Consider the following 21,105-nt stretch of genomic DNA (forward strand, 5'->3'; position numbering starts at 1 on the left):
TTTTATATTTTTGTGACGTAAACTTCTACATATATGATTTTATTTTTGGAAATTGTTTTTTTTTTTTTGATATTATCTTTTTATTTGGAAAGGCAAAATCCCATCACATACATTAATTACAATTTTTGGCATTCAAGTACATAGGCAGGGATGGATTCAGAAAGTTTAGATGAGTTGTCTATATTGCCCTTCTGAGTATTCCTTTTACAGACCATTACTTATTTCAGTTAGGAACAATAACAAAGCAGAACAGAACCGGGATGCGCACCACTTCAGGTACTTAAAACAACACAAAGAGGGCAGGTCTACACAAAGCACAAGTACAGTCAAATGAAATCAGATCTGATTGGTTTTACATACTCAGTCCATTTGGTCCAAATCTTATAAAAAAAATCTTTTTCAACTTTGAGGGAAAAGGATATCTTTTCCATAACATAAATCTCATATACAATTCCAATCCATTCATCAATGGTGGGTGGATCTACTTTTAACCATTTCCTCGTAACAGATTTCTTACTGGCTGCTAATAGTATTGCCAGCAATTTTTTATCGTTAATATTCCATGTTTCGAACCCTATATTGCCCAAATAAACAGTTTCACATTTGAATGGTATATTTACATTAAATACATTGTTTATATGTTTGTGAATCTCTTCCCAATAAGGTCTAATTATCTGGCAGTCCCAAAATATATGGAAGTGGTTGGCTCCATTAGACCCACAAAGTCTCCAACAGGCATCTCCGCTACCCTGATATCGTTTCTGAATGGGTGTGATAAAGAATCTTGCAATGTTTTTCCAGCAGAACTCCCGCCATGTGTTTGACCCGGTTGATAACCACTGCAATTGACATATTTTCCCCCAGCTCTCCTGTGTGATCATCACTTTCAATTCCCTTTCCCATTTCTTCTTTATGTACTCCGTATTCTCTTTTTTAGATAATTGTATGATATTGTATATTTTGGAGATAATTTTGTTGCTTGGTCTGGGTTTAATTAATGATAAAAATACTTCCAGGAACCCTGACTCATCTGTTCCTAACACCCCTTTAAGATTTTCATTAAAATGATGTCTCACTTGCAGGTACCTAAAAAAATCATCTTTTCCCAGTCCATAATCTTTTTGTAGGGTTTCAAAACTCTGGAATGCCCCTTTGTGGATAAATGAATAATAAGTAGTTAAACCTTTTGAGATCCATATCTTAAATCTGCCATCGATTCTGTTTGGAGCAAAGTCTGAATCATAGGCACACCATCTCATAATTTTTGATGCTTCTCCTAATCTGCAAGTTTTGACCATTGTCTGCCAGGACTTCAGAGAGCTGCCTATTATAGAGTCGTTCGGGATTTCCTGTTCTTCTAATAATTTGTTATCACTTAGTAGGGCCGTTATTGGGATTCTGTTTAACATTGTACTTTCTATTTCTTTCCATGCTGCAGTGTATGTTGGCGAACACAGGCAGACTAAAGGTCTCAGTTGGGCTGCATGGTAGTAGTCCTGTAGGCAAGGAAGGCCCATTCCACCCTTCTCTTTTCTTAATTGCAGTGTCTTAAATTTAATTCTGGCCCTTTTCCCTTGCCACACATATCTTGCTATCAATCTGTCCCATTCTAAGAATTGTTTAGATGGTATTTTGACTGGCAGACACTGAAAAAGGTATAGTAACCGTGGAAGAATATTCATCCTGATTGATTCTATCCGGGAGCTTAAACTTAAAAAGGGAATAACATTCCATCTATGTATATCAGATTTTATCTTTGAATTTAATGGGCCGTAATTGATGTCATACAATCTTGAGTAGTCCTTAGGTAATAAAACACCCAAATATTTAATGGATTCCGCATCCCATTTCCAATTGTACATGGTCTTAATTGAGGATGGTGGGTCATAATTAAATTTTAATATTTGAGTTTTATTGATATTAATTTTATAACCCGAAATGAAACCAAATTCCTCTAGTAATTTCATCAATTTTGGGAGTGTCTGAGTAGGTTGTGTTATACTTATCAATAAATCATCAGCGAATAGGGCCAGTTTTTGCTCCCCGGATTTCATTATTACGCCCTTTATGTCCGACCTCTGCCTAATCAGTTGACTCATGGGTTCTATAAACAAGGCAAAGAGGAGCGGCGACGCACAACACCCTTGTCTCGTTCCTCTTTCCAGAATGAATGAACTAGTTAGATCCCCGTTGATTTTAATTCTAGCCATTGGTTTGTTATATAGAGCTGCAAATGTGTCTATTATACTCGTATGGAAACCAAATTTTGAAAGTACTTTATATAAAAATGACCACCTCACTGAGTCGAAAGCTTTTTCTGCATCCAAACTTAATATCAGTGTCTCCAGATTTTGTTGTGTGATTTGTCTCATAACGTGCAGTGTTTTCCTGATGTTATCTTGGGTCTGTCTTTGTCTGACAAAGCCAGTCTGGTCCTTATGTATTAATATTGGTAATATCAGTTCTATTCTTTTAGATAATATGGAGGTGAATAGTTTGTAGTCGTTATTTAACAAACTTACAGGACGGTAATTCCCACAATCCGATTGGTCCTTCCCCTCTTTAGGTATGACCGAGATCATTGCCTCCCTCCATGAGGGGGGGATATTTTTATTTTCTAAAACCCAATTAAACGTTTTTAATAATGTTGGAATTAGTTGATCTTGCATTGTTTTGTACCATTCTGTGGGAAAACCATCGGTCCCTGGAGACTTCCCCCCTTTCATTCTCCTGATTGATGATTGAAGTTCTTCTTTTGTTATTTTAGATATTAATTTTTCATTTTGTTCATCAGTGATCTGTGGGAGATTAATTTGGGCCAGAAAGGTATCAATCTGATTGTCATTGCTTGTCTGTGGTTGGGAATATAATGTTTTATAGTATTCTAGGAAGCACTGCTGGATTTTTTCCAGATTAGTTTCTATTTCATTTGTTGCAGAGTTTCTTATTTTGTGTATAGTTCTATCCGCTTGTTGTTTTCTTAACCTATATGATAAAAGTTTTAGTGATTTCCCACCTACCTCATAGTATTGTTGCTTTGTGAAAAGGAGCTTTTTTTGAATTTCTTGAGTATTTATTTCATCTATTTCTTTTATTAGTTTTTTAATCTTATGTTTGTTCTCATCTTTGAGAGACTTTGCATGTTCTTTCTGTAGTGTCTTCAATTCCTCTTCCAATTTTTTAAGTTTTACTCCCTTAATTTTTTTCTCATATGAGGATATGGATATTATTTTGCCCCTAATCACTGCTTTTAATGCATCCCAGAGAATAGGTGGGGTCACTTCTTCATTTTCGTTAATGTCCAAGTACAACTGAATTTCATTTTTCAATTTATCTTTAATAACTGGGTTATTCAGAATGTTTGAGTTCAGTCTCCAGAGGGTTGATTTCTTCTTATTGTTCAGATGGACTGACATATAAATGGGACCATGGTCTGAAATAGTGCTAGCTTTTATTTCACAATTATTCACCTTACAAAGATCTCCTTTAAGCATAAAGAAGTAATCTATGCGCGAGTAGACATTATTTTTGGAAATTGTATGCATTGTCCAAATCAGGCAGTGATATTTAAATAAAATTTTAAAAATACAGACAAAAAAGGAAGATTTTTGGAAGGACAATTTAAGAATGGGCATCATCATATGTCTTTCATTTTGTTGTTGTCAGGGACATTAATACCGAATCACTCAAATATAGCAAATTCTAGAATTCAAATCTATAATTCCAGGGCACGGTTGCATAAAATACCTTAAGTGTAATTTTCCCTTAAGTTCGCCCTTAAGGTTCCCTTAAACTTAAGGGTGTTGCTGAAAATTACCCTTAAGTGTCACTTAAGGGTTTCTTTAGGTGAACCGTCACAAACCCTTAGAATTTCTCTTAAGTATCCCTTAACACCCAATAAGTGTTGCATAAATCGTCATGATCGGCCGCTTTATATGTTAAACGGATTTTAAATTTACGCATTTATTCACATATAAACAATGATCAACTTACATATGGCTCATAATTAGCACAAACATCAGTGCATCACACTCGAGAGGAAATTTATATTCCATAATATTTTATTATTGTATTCTCATACATATTACCTGGATATGACTTGGAAAAACACACATAAACCATATACTCATGCATTCATGAGATTATTGAGTTTAAGTTTCTGCTTTTTATTCAGCTTTTAAGATGAGATACTACTTCTATGAATCCGGTTTGGACTTTTAGCGCGAGAGCGCCCCCCTGGCTTTTAGTATGAATGAAACACACACTAGCCATGTTTCCACTGTCGAGCTTAAAGCGGGAATGCTAGTGCGTGCCAGGGCCAGTCGCGATTCCATCGTCACTTCCGGGGCTTGATCGTGCCTCGTCGGGGCTTCCTCGGGGCCAACGGCCAGGGTTTTTTGGCCCGACGAAAACCTTGGGCCAAAGCGAGCCAGCTGGGGCTAGAGGAGGGGTTATGAACAAAGGCAGAGTTTCTCCACGTCTGGAGAGCTCACCGCTGTGGATCATTTCAGAAAGATAACAGTAGTATTAAAGATTTTTTAAAGTAAGTTGAGCTCAAAACTCACTCTTAGTCAGCAGCGAGTGTTTGAAATAACTTGATCCGATGTGGATTATGATCACCATACAAGGCAGAAATATTTATAAGCGATGTAAAAGACTGCACGATAAACATTAACATTACCATGGTAAACATGGTAAATGAACCACTTGGAGAAATCAGACGTCAGCTTCTTATTCTCTATCACAATTGTGTATTTATTTAGTAACTAATATTATCTGTCATAAGTCTCGTCTCGAGAGTTTAGCTCCACGTTGCCTATCATAAAAATATAATAATGTTTTTTTTGTTCGGGAGCTTTTATAAAAATAGAGATATTACCATTCATTCTAAATGTGACGGATAGGCGACTGTGGCTACAAATAAACAGAAACAGACTCGACTGAATAAGCAGGCTATTTTCATAAGCGTTAAAAATAAATAAAATAGAAATGAACGTATTTCTGTGTGATTAATTTTGAGTCCTGATAAATTAATTCATTATGATCAATGTATTTTTATTCTATAGTAAAACATCGATGCTTTTGAATTTGAATATTTAACAAAGCATGCAAACAAACGGCCGCTTTTATCATGTTCGTGTGTGATCGCGCATGCTCCAGTGATTTATTTCTTATTAGTTTTCTGATAACTTCTCTTTGTTGGTGAAATGATGGGGTTTCGTGACATTGTTCTGAGAGGCGTGTAAAGGGCGTGTTTTAGTGATGTGCAGCGGTGCTTCAGGTTCGACTGTGGAAACCCTGCGCTTTTCTGGCCTCGGTGCTACAGATCTGAGACTATTAGCCCCGCGCGGCCTGCTTTAAGCCCTGGCTCACACTGGCCCGACAGTGGAAATGCGGCTACTGTATGAGAGTTTAGCGGTTTAATGTTCACATTGTTTTGGTTCCGAATAAAACGTCATGCATAGACTATCTTGTCTCTTTGCATTTTATATATATATTTTTTTTTGAGTGAATTATCAATTTGAGGTTCCGTCTTGTCCGGTCATTCTCTTTCATGTTTGGTTTTTGTTTTCCTTATCCATGTTATATTGTTTTCTGTGAAAACATACACGCTATCTGCATTAACAAATAACGTGGCCATGGCAACAGTCGATTTTTTAACTGCAAAAACTGTGTCTCATGACCCAAGGCTCATACTTGAGGGAAAAACTTAAGGTGCTTTATGCAACCGGGCCCAGTACTTTTAGAGCAAGTAAACCTACAGTGTCCTCCACTAATACTGGTGATTTTTTTTTATGAAAGATCAAAAGGATAAACAAGGCAGATTTATTTTCACAGCCACCACCTTTGCTCATATTTACCAAGGGTGCCAATATTAGTGGAGGCCACTGTATTTTTCCAAATAAAGGCTTGACAACAATATATCTTAATTGAAAATAATGTGCATGTAAATGAGGTCAATAAAAATAATACCTTTAGGATTGACAGATGTTTATTTGTTACCATATTAGTAGGGAAGATGCAACAAATGCATTTGATATTAGATTAACTGATGATGCCCTTTAGACCAAAACTTTTAACGCATTAAAAGTCTGTCCTACTTCAACAGTTAGTGTAGCTACACAGTTTTAACAAAGGTTGCACTTTTCAGCCCTCAGAATCGGTTTTGTAAAATGGAATTAAATAACCCTGGTTTAACTGGACATGCATTGCACATGTCAACATGGATTATTTCACAATCATCAGCATTGTCCTCATTACCTGGAACTAAGGTGTGCAAAGGCATATGACTGACAGTCATACAATCAGACTCACCAGGCTTGGGCTTTCCGGAGGACTTTTTGCGTCCCTTTGTGACCAGGGAGCTGCCTATCATCTTCTTGGACTGGGAAGATTTGCTGTTCCTTTTGGTTTTCTTCATCATAATGCTGGTGGCAGGAGATGGTGCTTCAGGTTTCTCTTTACTCTGCTCAACATCGGACTCCTCTGACAACGAGTCGGCAGAGTTTTCTGACAACACTGAAAGGGAAGGATAAGTATGACTGATGTGTCTAATACTCTTTATTTACACCTGCCATGTGCTTGGCTCAACAACTCACTCACCATCTAACTCCAGACAGATGTGGTTTAAACTCATTCCTCGGAACAAGACGCCGTCTCTCTCCCCGCATAGTACCACCCGACCAATCAGACCCATCAGCCCAGGGTCCTGGCCAATGGTTGCACAGCTTTGCGTCACATGATACTCCTTCTGCAAGAAGCTTTCCAATCGCTGAATGGCAGACCCGTGCTGCCCTTCCTCCTCACCCTCACTTAAAAACAGCAGCTGAGTAAGTATTGCCACCTGCCTGCGAACACGTGTCTGTGTCAGTGCCCGCGGGTGCTGAGAACCACTGGACCGAGCCAAATTGCGTAGTAAGTCTGTCCCTCGTAGGGGAGTGGCTGGTGAATGATATGGCCTGGCAAACAAATAGGGGTTCTGTGGATCAATTCCCACACCAGCACGAGTCTGCAAAAGCATCTCCATACAGGCTTCAGAGTGTGGTGGGAGGATGAGTGGCTGTACGCGGCCACGTTTCCCTTGGACTCCAACGCGAGAGAGATGGGAGAGGACCATCCGCTCGAAGGGTGAGAGCGAGGCCTCCAGTGGGGTAAGAATAGGTGGGGCACCAGATTGCACAGGAATGGGGCACTGGGATCTGACGCGGGCCTGGTACTCGGAGATGGTGAGTTTGGAGACTTCACATTCACGACGGCGATTGTAGAGGATGAGAAGGGCCAGACTAGAGTGACAGAGGAGACGCCATGCCTCGGCCGACTGTGGTGAGCGGGAGAGAGAAATAAAGGCAGAGTGCTGCAGCCGCCGCAGATACAACACCAGGGAGGAAAGGGAGGAAAGAAGTGGGAGCATGTGGAGACGACGCGAACTGAGAAAAGAGAAAAAGGACAACAGGACTAAGTGAATTTAAAGAGAATGGATAATCAATTTTAACAGTGAAACTGTTTTTAACATTGTGAGATCAACTGAAAATGTCTGACCTTGATAGGTCGGTCTTATCCTCTGCTCCGCTTTCTTCTTCTCTCCCTCCATTGTCCTCTCTTTCTTCTTTTGAAGGTTCTGACTGCTTAACATGATCTAAAAACACTGGAGTGGGCAATTCCTCTTCTTTTGTCTTCTCAAAAATGTCCACCTCCTCTTTATCCTTTTTTGTTTTTCGTCCTCCTTTTCTGGGAGGAGTAGCAGGAATAGGTGGGCTCCTCTTTAAGACAGACACTGGAACACCTCGTCTTCTGGGTGGAGTAGTCGGGGCTGAGGTAGGACTTTTGCAAATAGGGCTAGAGAGGTCAGGGCTCCTTCTGATGGGAGACGAAGAAGAGGGAGGTGACTGTGGTGTTCCCACCACCACACCTGGAACAGGAGTCACTTGAAGGCACTGGGACTGCTTGCTCGATGATGGGAGAGGAGACTGTATACAAGGAGGGTCACCAGAGGTGTATGCTTGCACCATGGCAGAGCACACGTCCGGCTGGTGGGCGTGGTGTTTATCCAGATGGCGTGGGAGAGATCGGAAGTGACGGCCACAGAAAACACAGCGCTGTTTCTGTGCCATGGTGCTCTGCCCATGACCCACTGACACACTGACACTTTTAGCAGGAACTCCTGCAGATTGCGGGCACTTAAACATAGGACTGGAGGGGATGGCGGGCTGCAGTGAGGAGGACAGGAGGGAGTGTGGAAAAGTGGGAGGATGGCTGGGGGTTCGTTGTGCTTTTCTCTTAGCATGTGCAGCGGGAGAGGACAGGGCTTTGTGCCTCTTGCGGCGGTGAGGTATTTGCATGCGTGTATCTCCATTGGCATCATCTGAGTCCAGGTCTGAATCACTGGGCTCAGAGTGAGACAGAGGAGAGGAAGAAGGAGAGAGAGACCAAGAAGGTGTGAGGTATTCCGATGCAGAAATTGGAACTGGGCCAGACTCTTCCTCCTAAGAAAAAAAAAAAAGCATATGGATTTCTAAGATCTGTTAAAGAGTGTATAATCCAGAAAGTATTGCATTCCAGCTTTAACATATATAAATGACAATTTTTGAAGTGTAATGACTGAAAGTGAAGAATGTATGGCAGATCTTAATTATATCCTCCAGGAAAAAACTAAACACCACCAACACTCACTTTGAAGTGTTTCTTTGGCCAGAAGCATCCAGATTTATTTAAATGATGATATTTCTTGTTGATTAATTGACATTAGGTGCATTTACATGCACCCTCTTAAAGCGATTATAATGAGATTTTGGCAATACTGCGATTAAACTTTAAATCATGTAAATGCAATACTCTGATTTAAATAATGTGATTAAGCTCATAATCGCAGCAAATATAATCGTATTATCATTGGTGGAGTAGGTCGATTTGAAATCGAAATATACTGGCATGTAAACACCTTAATCCCATTATTGCCACTCTGACCAAAATGTACATGTGCTCGTTGAAGTACACACTGACATGACACGCACAATACGCAGATTAAAAATAATGTCGAAGAAGAGAAAATAGTATTTATATCCATTGGTACAGGTGCAAAAACAGAAAACTCTTGTGGACTCATACAGAGACGAACATATTCACACCGCTCCATGAATGATTAGGAACATTCAGAAATTTTTCCTCTACTCTGAATCGATGAACTCTGTTGCCACAACTCGCTGCCACCATTCTCTGCTCTTTACCCTCATCCAGAGACGGCGCATAGAACACAAGCATTGCCATAACATTTCTCTTGTGAATTGACATCATAATAATGAATAGCGAATAATGGAAATTGCATGTAAATGTTAAGAGCTTTTGCACTTCTATAAGACAACACAAAGCAGGTTATTGCATTTACATGCCATGCGAAATCGGGGTAAGAGGCAAAAAACTACTTGTTGCGACCAGTTTATGCTAATGCTGTTTATGACCTTACTCCGATAAAAGAAAACTGGTTAACAAGTTTACATGACCAAGTGCGTTTTCGGCTTAAGCATAATCAGCTTAAGAACGTGCATGTAAACATGCTCATTTCTGTCTTAACCTTAAATTTTTAACTGGCATATTGTTAATTATGTTTTTTTTCGAAAAAGGCATTTCGAAAATTACTTACAACAACCCTAAAATAATGGTTGAACAATTTGTTTAAAGGAGACCGGCTAAAAAGGGGTGGAGCAAGATGATACAATGTCAACTTTTTTATTTGAAAAAGATTTGATGAAATATGCACAGAAACCAAAAAAAGTGTTTTAAAAATTGAATAGGGTCAATTTTTCATAATGACTTCCCAGAGTCATAGGGTCTGGATGAAACTATATGGAGAAGAAAATGCAGGAGATATTAGTGTGCTGTGGTGCTTATGCTTATGGTATGTTTACACTGATGGCAAGGGGTACAATCATTTCAGTAGGACAATATATTCAGCAAGAGGCCTGAAAATGACTGTTGCTTGGTAACTGGGTGTGTCTAAAAGTGTATTCGTGAAAATGTAATGCATATTTACCTTCTTAATGTTTCTTTCATGGTCTGAGCTGCAATCAAAGCTACTAGGAGATACAGTGTCATGGAAACCCTGAGAGAGAGATGTAAACATTACAAAAAAACAAAACAAAAAAAATTGTTAACCATGTGACAAGAGTGGGACTATAAAATCCCTCCAACACTCTCACACATACACATCAATAAATCAAACACCATATGCATATAAACTCATGTCACAAACACATCTAAACTATAAACGGTCAACAATTTACATATTACTAGTAACACAAGTGCAAAAGGAGCTCAAAGCATTGAGATGTGCAAGCCATTGTCATGGTTACACTTACCAAAGAATTTTCTCCCCACTCGGTCAAACTGTAATCCACAGTGATCTCCTCCCCCTTAGTGATGTCACGGATCGCTATGACAGTCAGTCGCACTTGATTTCCACAGTGCACTTCACGAATACGGCAGTTTGGTGATGGGGGGTATGAGACGACCCCCCTCCCTCTGCTAGAGCCCTCCTCACTCACACTGCATGAGAGAAAACTACATCAGACAGCAATACAGCAAACAAAACTGATAGAGATAACCACATCACAGCTGGGAAATCTTGCAGACCCTATTTTCTAAACCACGGAGTGGCAGACTAATGCTTGTCCTGTGCTACAGTCATGCTGTCTCAGCTCTTACACCTTTGATAACTAACATTAATAAGGTATTATCATCTCAAATGACTAATCAGAATGTCCCGTTTGGTGTGAACTCGTAGCATTATTAAAAATTGGATTTAGATAAATAGTGTTGAGCCACAAACAGGTTGTTTATAGCTAGTTGCTGCTACTTCGTGTATTCTAACACATACTTGTGTATATTTTAACATATACTTGCATATTAGTGTAGTCTAACTAGTGTTGTCAAAAGACCCGGTACTTCGGTACCAAGTCGGTACTAAAAAAATGAAAATGTGACGGTACCAGGTTTCTGTAAGTACTGGTGGTACCGAGGTCCCGTTCAAACCCGGTTCTTGACGCATACAGCGATATGATTACCGCGAAGCAGAAGAAGCGGACGGAATCTCAAACTCCAAGTCATGAAGATGAAACTTACATTTTAATATGGACAGTCAAAGAATTTGTCAAAGTTAGCATAAATTATTCAAATCAAATCTCCATATGGACCAGTATTTAAATGTTAAGCCGCAAAAGTTGGTTGAAATCTGAATCCTGCATGTTCTGCGTGTCTCTGTGTGAATGAATGAATGGCAGAGACGTGCGGGTTTGTTTACTACATAGCGACCCTCTAAATTGCAAGTACACCACTCGCATATGCTACTAAATCTTCCTTCTGGCGACTAAATGATTTCTAATATTAGCCAATGGCTAATAAATTCTCAGATTTTACTCGCCATTGTGTGAGTTAGAGGCTAAGTATAAGTTTAGCTCAGATATATGTTCACTCGCCGAACACTCTCTGACTGAGCGCTTTAAAGTTTCACTCTCAGTCAGGCAATCTGTGTGATTCAGTTCATCTCAATGGATGCACAGCGCACCTGTGTTTAATGTACCTCTAGTGTGAAGGCGCACAGATCGCTGTCGCTTTCTCTCACACACACGCAGAGACCGAGAGAGAGAATTGACGCACTACATTTAAACTATTCTTGGTTGCATTTTCCTGTCAAAATAGTGGCATATCTATGGAAATCTTCAGCTTTTAAGAATAGCTGGGTTTTCCTATAACATTAGTGTGTGGAGTTAATGCGCAAATGGCAATCTCATTGGCTGGCGCTCACCTATTATCGTTTGTTTTGATTTCAGCAAATCAGTTTGAGCGAATGCACAAAACCTGATTAATATTCATGAATCCAGCAGCTAATTAATCCTTAGCAATCTTTAGTGTGTTTTTATAGTTCTTCTAATAGAATTAGTATCAATATTATCTTATCAGTATTCTTGTTAGTTTTTCTCACCTCCTTTTTTTTTTTTTTACAGAATCACTGAATGACAAAAAAAAGCACCACCACCATTCCAGTTAAAATGTTCAGTTAAATTGACTAATATGCATTTAAACATTGTTATCAAGTTTACTTCTAATTACTAAAGTTCTAATTATATATCAGTCTGGCGAGTAAACTAAAATATTTAATGGCCAATGGTGATTCAATTGCAGAGGTGTCCGTAGAGGGTTGCATAGACTGAAGCGCGTGACATTTGCAGTAATTTCAGCATCTGCCGTCTCAAGGACATAAATACATTTTTTATTAGCATATGTTTTGCTTTGGTACCGAAATTGGTACTGAGAACCGTGGATTTTCACTGGTATCGGTACCGAATACTGAAATTTTGGTACCGTGACAACACTAATTCTAACATATGCTTGCTACATTTTTTCTTAAGATTAGCCATCAGCTCTGAAGCCCCTATAAGCCTGGCATACATACTCAACCAGAACGAATGTCATAAATATTTATTTATAATTACAGAACACACTGTTACCCAGCACACACGTCATCATATATATATATATATATATATATATATATATAGAGTTACATATAAACATATATTTCTGTCAGCACAAACACACACACATACCATAAGTCCAGCAACACACTATGATAAACGCACACAAACACACGCACACCTTCCCTCACTGGCCCAATGATAATAAACAAAGTGCAATAAACACACACACAGCTTGCATTCCAGTAATCCCCCACCTGCATATGCACACAACAGTATCTCTCAACCACACAACAAACACAATTACTTGCTATCTCCTCCTAGCACGCACACAGACCCACACTCAGCAGTATCTCTACTCAGACCACACAAACACACACTCAGTCACTCACCCAGTCACTCACTCACTCAGTCACTCACCAGAGCGGAGCAGATTGAGTTTCATAGCATGGTCCATCAGCAGCAGGCACTCTGTGTTTGTCCTCATGATCATCACCTGAAACGGATAATACCAAAAAGGTATTGAAACATAATTCAGCTGGAATTCTTAATTCTAAAGACCCTTCTGTACTCCTATTGGTAACTTCTCCATTATGTATCGGTAGCTTCTGCATCTTTATTCTTACATATCAATTAAAGTAACGAAAAGGCTAAAAGCAAACACACTTCACCTTTCTCTGTTCCATAGCTGTTCTCAGACATGCTCTCCTCCTCATCCTCTGTAGCAAAAACTCTGTCACACATTTTTACTGGTGTCCCTTTCCTTTTCCTTCCACAGCCACGTCTACAAAACACACACACACACACACATCACATTAAACAGACAGCCTGACCAACTTAATCAGCAACAAAACAAATCACTGACAAATCAATAACCTTGATATGTCAGTGGATCAGTGGAAATCACAGCACAAATCTGGTTTAATTTTGCTTATGTCTATAAATAGAAAAACATGTGGCAGGAAAACATGTTCAATTAAGACTTGTTTAAAGTGCCTATGTTACTAAAATAGTGCAACCTATACAATAATTATTCTATACCGTAACTAAATGAAGCCAAGAATCAAGCTCATCAGAAATATAATGTAATGCTCATCTTCGCAAACTCCAGTAATGAATCCACTGCGTATTCACTCTCCTTCAAGAGGAAGAATCAGTTTGGTGGAATCCCCTGTTGAAAAAAACAAGCTTATGCTGGTTAGGTATGTTTTGAAGCATGGCAGCTTATTTGAGCTGGTTTAAGCTTGTCCTTAGTTGGTCATGAGCTGATCCTGAGTAGGAGCTAGTTGCTTAGGACCAGCTTAAACCAACCCATAACCAGCTTACAACCAGCTTAAACCAGCTCATGATCAACTATAGACCAGCTTAAAACAGGTCAAACCAGCTGTGATGATTCAAAACATACCTAACCAGCATATGCTGTTTTTTTTTTCTCAACATTTAATTTCAAATAGTCATTAGAGCTTCAGCAGAGAGTAACTGACCACTTAAGAGTATGTGTGAACTGTCATTAATAGAGCGGTGTATGAAAGCCAAAGTTTTGCTTTCCACAGATGCAACTGTGAATGCTTAATAGACAAGTGTAGAGATGTGCAGTGCAGTCTCTTAGTTACAGATGTGTTCAGTGTGTGTGTGCCTGATGAATTCATTGAGCTGTGATAAGACTCAATCTTGCCAACTGGATATTGATCTGGCCGACCCTCCATCTGGACCCAAGAGAATATGTTAGCATGTCTTTGTGTGGATGCATGCAGGCGGATTCATGTTTTCATCCCTCCATCCACCATTTCAGGCCAGCTTTATAAAGAACTGTCATATAGATGATGATTACAAAGACAAGTCTGTTGAATGTAATCAGAGTAGATGGGAGAATTAAACTGATTTAAATGAAATGAGGTTGTGTATAGAAGTACAAACTGTTCAATGAGTTGTAGTGCGGTGTGTCTTGGTGTTGATCGTTCAGGCAATGAAACACTGAAAATCTGACTTTGTTTATTTACGATGTCTTACTATATTCTATCCATTTATTTATAAATTATTAAACCAATTCAAATGAAAGCCACACTAGACTTCATGTTCCATTCAATTCCATTCATATGACTACAAATGTAAGAAAATTAAATGCCCAAGCTCCTCCAAAAACAAATTTGTCTTAAACTTTAGCACACAGATGACAAAAGAAGAAGTCTGGTGAACTCTAACCTGTGAATTTGAATAATGAAACACATTTAACAAATATGGCAGTGGTTCTTGACTTTTGTCAAGCCTCCCCTCAAAGACAATACTCAATGGCCTTCCTATTCTAGGCTGATATGTGTACCTCAAACTTAATATAATAAACTTAATATATATGATGTCAGTTATGATGTAATCTTTATTCTTAGTGTTTTTAGCATTTTAATTAAATATTACTTGAATTTTTAAAAGCGGTGTGTGAACAAAAGCCAGAACTAATGCCGTAAAGAGTGTGTTGTATTGATGACGTATTGTATCACTTTCCGCGCTGACGCGGAGATCGTTCGCCAGCTTAAGTGAAAGTTAACATGCCTAGCGTTTTCGACTCGTACATTATACGTCACACCCCGATGTCACGTGTCTTTACGGGACCTTTACGAGTTGTGTGTGAACGCACACACATATTTCAGGTAATCACTGACAGTGTGAAAGTGCAAAATCTAGCGACCCGGGAACAATTGCCGGGACACATTACCAGTGTATTTTCTGGAACCGCAGTGTGAACGGGGCTTAAATGTGTGGTCACATTAATAAAATTCAGGTGAAATTTTGCAGCCAAAAAAGCAGTTTATTGTCAAGAGCATAAAGATGTATGAAACACATCTCACACAGAATTCACTATGACCAACTTGAACATAGGTGAAATCTGTGTAGGAAAATGTAACTGCTCCTTAAATGTCACCGATTGACCTCTTGGCTGGATGTGCAACTGAGGCAAGGGACATTTCAGTCAATGGGCCCAAAACTCTCTTACACTAGCCTTGGGCCATGGCTCCATCCATATTGTTGAATCTCTACACACATGCTCATTTGCTCTCCTTTTATTGTAATTCAGTGGTTTACCAGTGTTTCCAAATTCGACTATAGAATAAATTTTCCACAAGTTCCATTGAGATTCATTTGAATAGCAGTCTCTGTTTTCTGTGGACATACTCCTGTCCAGCCTGTCAGTAAATCTCATTACACACACTTGTGTAACACATTTTCCAAGTCAATACACTAAAAAAAACTTACATGCTTTTAATTCCTCCTCATTACAAAAGGCAAAATCTGTTTCCCTTTCATTCGTGTATCTAAACTCTGTTTATCTCTCTTTTTTCCTCTTTCCCTCATGGACAAACACGCAAAATCCCATTCCACTTACAACAACACACAAACAAGTCAACTCAGAAATGCACATGTGCCAGCAGAAAGACAAGAACACAAAAACACACACACACACACACCATCCCCCCAGCTGGACACACACACGTATGTGTTCACGCACATGCAAGTACACCCTACCCTTTAAAAGCCTTCGTACACACACATACACTCACACACAAATATCCTCTCATCAGCTGAGCTCACATGGCGCGCACACACACACACACACACACACACACTCACCCCTCCTCCATCTCAAGCTCACATGCACACACAGACAATCTCACTAAAGTGCACACACTCCCTCACTCACGCTCTCTCAAATAACCAAGCTGGAGTCATATTCTCTGTCTCTCTCAGACAAACACACACACACACACACACACACACACACACACACGTACACAAAGTCTGCAGCAAATGCATTCTCTCTGAAGATACTCACACACACACACACACAATTTTCCTGTCTGTCTGTCTGTCTGTCTTTCTCACACACACACACACACACACACACACACACACTTGAATAATGTAAACATACACATGCAGGCGCTCAGTCTGAAGACATGCACACACTCACCCAATCAACACACACAAACCTTTGTTGAAAACACTCTCTGCCTTGTTCATTCTCACAAATAAATCACACACACACACACACACAATCTACAGTCTTCCTCTTCAAACATATAACATATCCGCCTACACACTCTGCATATTCACACACACACACACACACACACACACACACACACACAAACAAACTCCCTTCCTCTTTCATAAACAAAGTAGATGCATAAACACTCCCTCTCTTCAAGACACACAAACACACTTCTGTCTTTCACAGAAACACAGATGAACAAACATTGACTTCTTTAGTCTCTCTCTCTCTCTCTCTCTCTCTCTCTCTCTCTCTCTCTCTCTCTCTCTCTCTCTCTCTCTCTCTCTCACACACACACACACACACACACACAAACACACATACACCGTCTCTCTCATGCATGCAAACACACACACACACACACACACACACACACACACCCGCCCTCTCTCTCTGCCTCTAGTGCACAAACACACTCACCCTCCCCTCCACAGTGAGCCACTAGAACAAACACACACACACACACACACACACACACACAATCTCTCAGTTCCACATGATCACATTCTCTTTTCCTTTATCAGTCTCTCACACACTCTTTCTCTTACACACACACACACACACCTCTGCTTCATGAGCACACATAGACTCACCCTCCCCTCCTCACTCAACCACACACACAAGCCTAAATACACACACACACACACACACACACACACACACACACACTCTTCTCTGTTTCCAAGACACACACTCTCCCTCCCCTTCTTTTTCAGTTTCAAACCTGCAAGCTTGCGCACACACACACACACATTTCCTCACCATTTTCCCTCCTCTCTGCCTCTCACGCACACACCCCCCCCCCTCCCCTCTTCTGTTCCTCTCTCTCTCAGACACACACACACTAGCCTCTGCCTAGTTCACACACACGCACACACAGCCTCGCTTCTCACTCACACAAACACATACACACACACAGCCTCGCTTCTCACTCACACACACACACACACTCGCTCCCTCCCCTTCGCTTTTCGTCACAACATACTCTCTCTGTCTTTCTCTTAAACGGACACACACTTTTTTTGGCACACAAATCTGTCACTCAAACTACTCATTTTCACACATCAAAAATTACAACAAAATTACTACAATCAGATTAATGCTACTCTACCACACTTAAACAACTGTCCATCACTTCAGATCTCATTAATATCTCAGTTTTCCAAGACAGCAGTGAGATTAAATTGAGAATATACTCATGTCTCCTGCTTCTCATATGTTTCGCCAGAGAAAAAGACCCCAATAAGTATCTTAATCTAGAGTTTCAAAAGAGATCTCAAAAAGTGCATTTACATGCACTTTTAAAAGTTTGAAGCTATAATAAGTTTTTATTTTTAACAATAAATGCTTAAGCCAAAGGAAATCGTACACGTTTTCACAAAATCGGAGTATGATTGTAGATCGGCTTTCTCCAACATGAATATGCATTAAAGCGGTAGTTTACATTTACATTTATGTATTTAGCAGAGCTTTTTAGCCAAAGTAACTTACAGTGCATTCAGGCTATAATTTGTTTTTTACCAGTATGTGTGTTCCACTAAAAATAAAAATTAAGTCATAATTTCACATGTATGACTTTCTTTCACAAAATAAGATATTTTCAAGAATGCCAAGGTCCACAACACAATATTGAACCGTGCTGACTTTCACTGCATGGAAAAAAACTTGTTTTAAACGCATCTCCACCCTTGATCATAACTGTCTGCAGTCTGCAATCAATTTATCAATATGATTTAAAAATTGTTTATGAAATTCTTCCACGTTCAGATGATCAGATCGGAGCTATCCACATCAATTTTGTAGCTCTGTACTCTTACAGATATATTAGACAAAGTTAATATCTCGATTAAACAAATACATTAAGTCTCCCAAGCTATGAAAGAGCAACCTCAAAGCAATAAAAATTTCATCTGAACTAGCTCAGCTTAGTTAACTGAAAACTCCTTCGTTCAGGATTTTCTTTCGAACAGCTTCAGTGAAGCCGTCTCACTCCCTTTAAAAGATATATACAGGCTACACACACAATGTGCATTATAAAAACTCTTTGTTTTCTATACCTGCCCTCTGTCTCGGTCTATAAATATATGTATTCCTTGCTCTGTCACAAACACGTATACTACCAGTGTTCATCCAGCTCTCCCTATCAAACACAATCAACAAATACAGCCACACACTTTCAGTTATCCACTGGCTTTATACTTTATACACACATAACTCCCAGTGATTACACAAACATATACTGACCAAAACAATGCTGTTCTCTTTTCTTTCTCACAAACGCACAAATAGACGCACGCCTTCCCCTGTCTCACGTACACACATCAACGGACATCACACACTTTCTCCCCACATTTAAAATGCACATCTTCTTCAGTACCATGTGTACACACTCACACACACCTTTCTCCTGACAAACATACACACCTTGGGATTTTCCATTGACTACGGTTTTATACTGAGCAAATTATATGTTTGATCACCTAAAAACCTTAAACCTTGCCCTCCTAGAAACCTTTCTATGTTATATACAATAAGTGGTTTCTCTCAAGACAAGTGTTGTCCGGTGATTTCAGGTTTTACTGTCTTCAAACAGACATTTGGCCCCCATAACATTTAGGCACAGCCTATGCAAACACACACCGAGACTCTCTCACATAAACACACCTTTTATCTACTGTCTCATGCAATCATACACTCATTCTGTCTCACACTTTCACTCTCAAACACTCTTCCCCCTTTCACATACACATGGGTTTCCATTGACGTAATGATTTTTATACTGTACAAACTGTATTTTCCATGCCCTAACCCTAAATCTACCTAAATCATTTTTAGATTTTCAAAAAACTTAATTCCTTATGATTTATAAGCCGTTTTCCTCATTGGACCCCAAAAAAATAAATGTCAAATGTCGAAAATGACCAGTATTACTATCCTTGTGGGGACATTTGGTACACACACAGTCTCATAAACATACACACCAGCATACAGTGTCTGTATTTATCACGCACACTCACTGTCTTTCCCTCCCTCTCATGCTCTCCTTCACATATACACACGCAAGCACACACACTCTCTCTCTCTCTCTCTTTCACACACACTGTACTTGTTCCTTTCTCACACACTCTGCTCACTCCCTCCTCCCCTCTGCACTCACACACACACTCTCTCCCTGTGACACACAGACACGCAATCACACACACACACACACACACACACATATACTCAGGCAGAGACACACACACACGCGCGCGCGCTCTCCCTGTGACACACAAACACGCAATCACACACGCACACACTCAGGCGGAGCCAGACACACACACACACACACACACACACAAACGCGCTCTCCCTGTGACACACAGACACGCAATCACACGCGCACACACACACTCAGGCAGAGGCAGACACACACACACACACAAACGCGCTCTCCGTGTGACACACAGACACGCAATCATCACACACACACACTCAGGCAGAGGCAGACACACACACACACACGCGCTCTCCCTGTGACACACGCACACACTCCGTGGTACAGACACACACGCACGCCCGCACGCGCACACACACACACACACACACACACACACACACACACACTCTATGACACACAGGCACACACGAAATCACACAAACACACACACACTCACAGGCGCGCGCGCGCACGTCAATTGTTTATTCAGAGTTAATAGTGATTAAAACCTACATTGTGCATTCTATTTTTTAAACTGAAAATGAATCCGTTACACTGGTAACTTAAGTCACTGTTATTTAAATGACACACACACCTGATTCCAGTGACAACGGAGCAATAACGTTATTTATAAAGAACAACTTAACTTCATAACTGAATGAATAAAACATTTTTATAACTTTGTTTACCTTATTGTTTATCTACAACCATTTTAAAACTTAAATCATTACTATCGTGTTGTCGTAATAGAAAAATAGCATTATTACATCTGACAGACGTTTCTGAGCTCTAAAGACAGTGTAGTTTCATCTCTGGAAATGTTACTTCTTTCTCGAGTCTGTTCACTCCCTTACCCTCGCGGCTGTGGCGGTTTGCTGCTCTCTCCGTTGCTGTCCAGCGTCGGCGGCTCCCGGTAGTCGAAAAGCGAGCGAACGGTCTCCGCCATTCCCGCTGATGAGCGCCGCTGTCCTCTCACGAGCAGCGCTCGCGCTCTCCCTCTCTAGTACAGGTTCTTCCAGACGATACCATTCAATCAGAAGCTAGGGGAGGACGTGCGGCCGGACAATCACCCTTGTAATTCAGAACTTGTAAATACTTCGATTGTTTTTTTTGGTTCGAAACTTACAACTTAAAATAGCTTTATAACATTTCATTGTGGTTCTGATGCCAGCGGGAAATTATTTCATCTATGGAAAAACAGAAACAGAAACTTCCCCATATTAAAGAAATGGTTGCAACCTCCAGTATGGGTTGGGGTGGTATTTCTGTTTTTAAGCGAAGTTGATTGTACTTAACAGATAATATCGACAGGTCTGTTGCTGTCTGATTTATTTATTTTTACGTTACGACAGAATAAATATTTCAGCATAATTAAATTCCTGACTAACTTAGAT

At 39.9% G+C, this 21,105-nt stretch overlaps 1 protein-coding gene across 1 annotated transcript in view; it reads right to left on the reverse strand.

Moving 5' to 3' along the window:
- LOC132142571 (uncharacterized) overlaps positions 1–20,727 on the reverse strand; it is a 21,841-nt gene extending 1,114 nt beyond the window's left edge. The window contains exons 1-8 of the mRNA XM_059552534.1: positions 20,566–20,727; positions 13,139–13,251; positions 12,888–12,963; positions 10,353–10,539; positions 10,028–10,096; positions 7,540–8,483; positions 6,604–7,427; positions 6,316–6,519 (exon numbers count right to left, since the gene is read on the reverse strand). Of these exons, the coding sequence (XP_059408517.1) occupies positions 6,316–6,519; positions 6,604–7,427; positions 7,540–8,483; positions 10,028–10,096; positions 10,353–10,539; positions 12,888–12,963; positions 13,139–13,251; positions 20,566–20,657 (2,509 nt within the window). The 5' untranslated portion in view covers positions 20,658–20,727. The remainder of the gene's footprint in view (positions 1–6,315; positions 6,520–6,603; positions 7,428–7,539; positions 8,484–10,027; positions 10,097–10,352; positions 10,540–12,887; positions 12,964–13,138; positions 13,252–20,565) is intronic.
- Between the last annotated feature and the right edge of the window lie 378 nt (positions 20,728–21,105).

This window comes from Carassius carassius, chromosome 6 (assembly GCF_963082965.1).
Source record: "Carassius carassius chromosome 6, fCarCar2.1, whole genome shotgun sequence".
Classification (NCBI taxonomy): domain Eukaryota; kingdom Metazoa; phylum Chordata; class Actinopteri; order Cypriniformes; family Cyprinidae; genus Carassius; species Carassius carassius.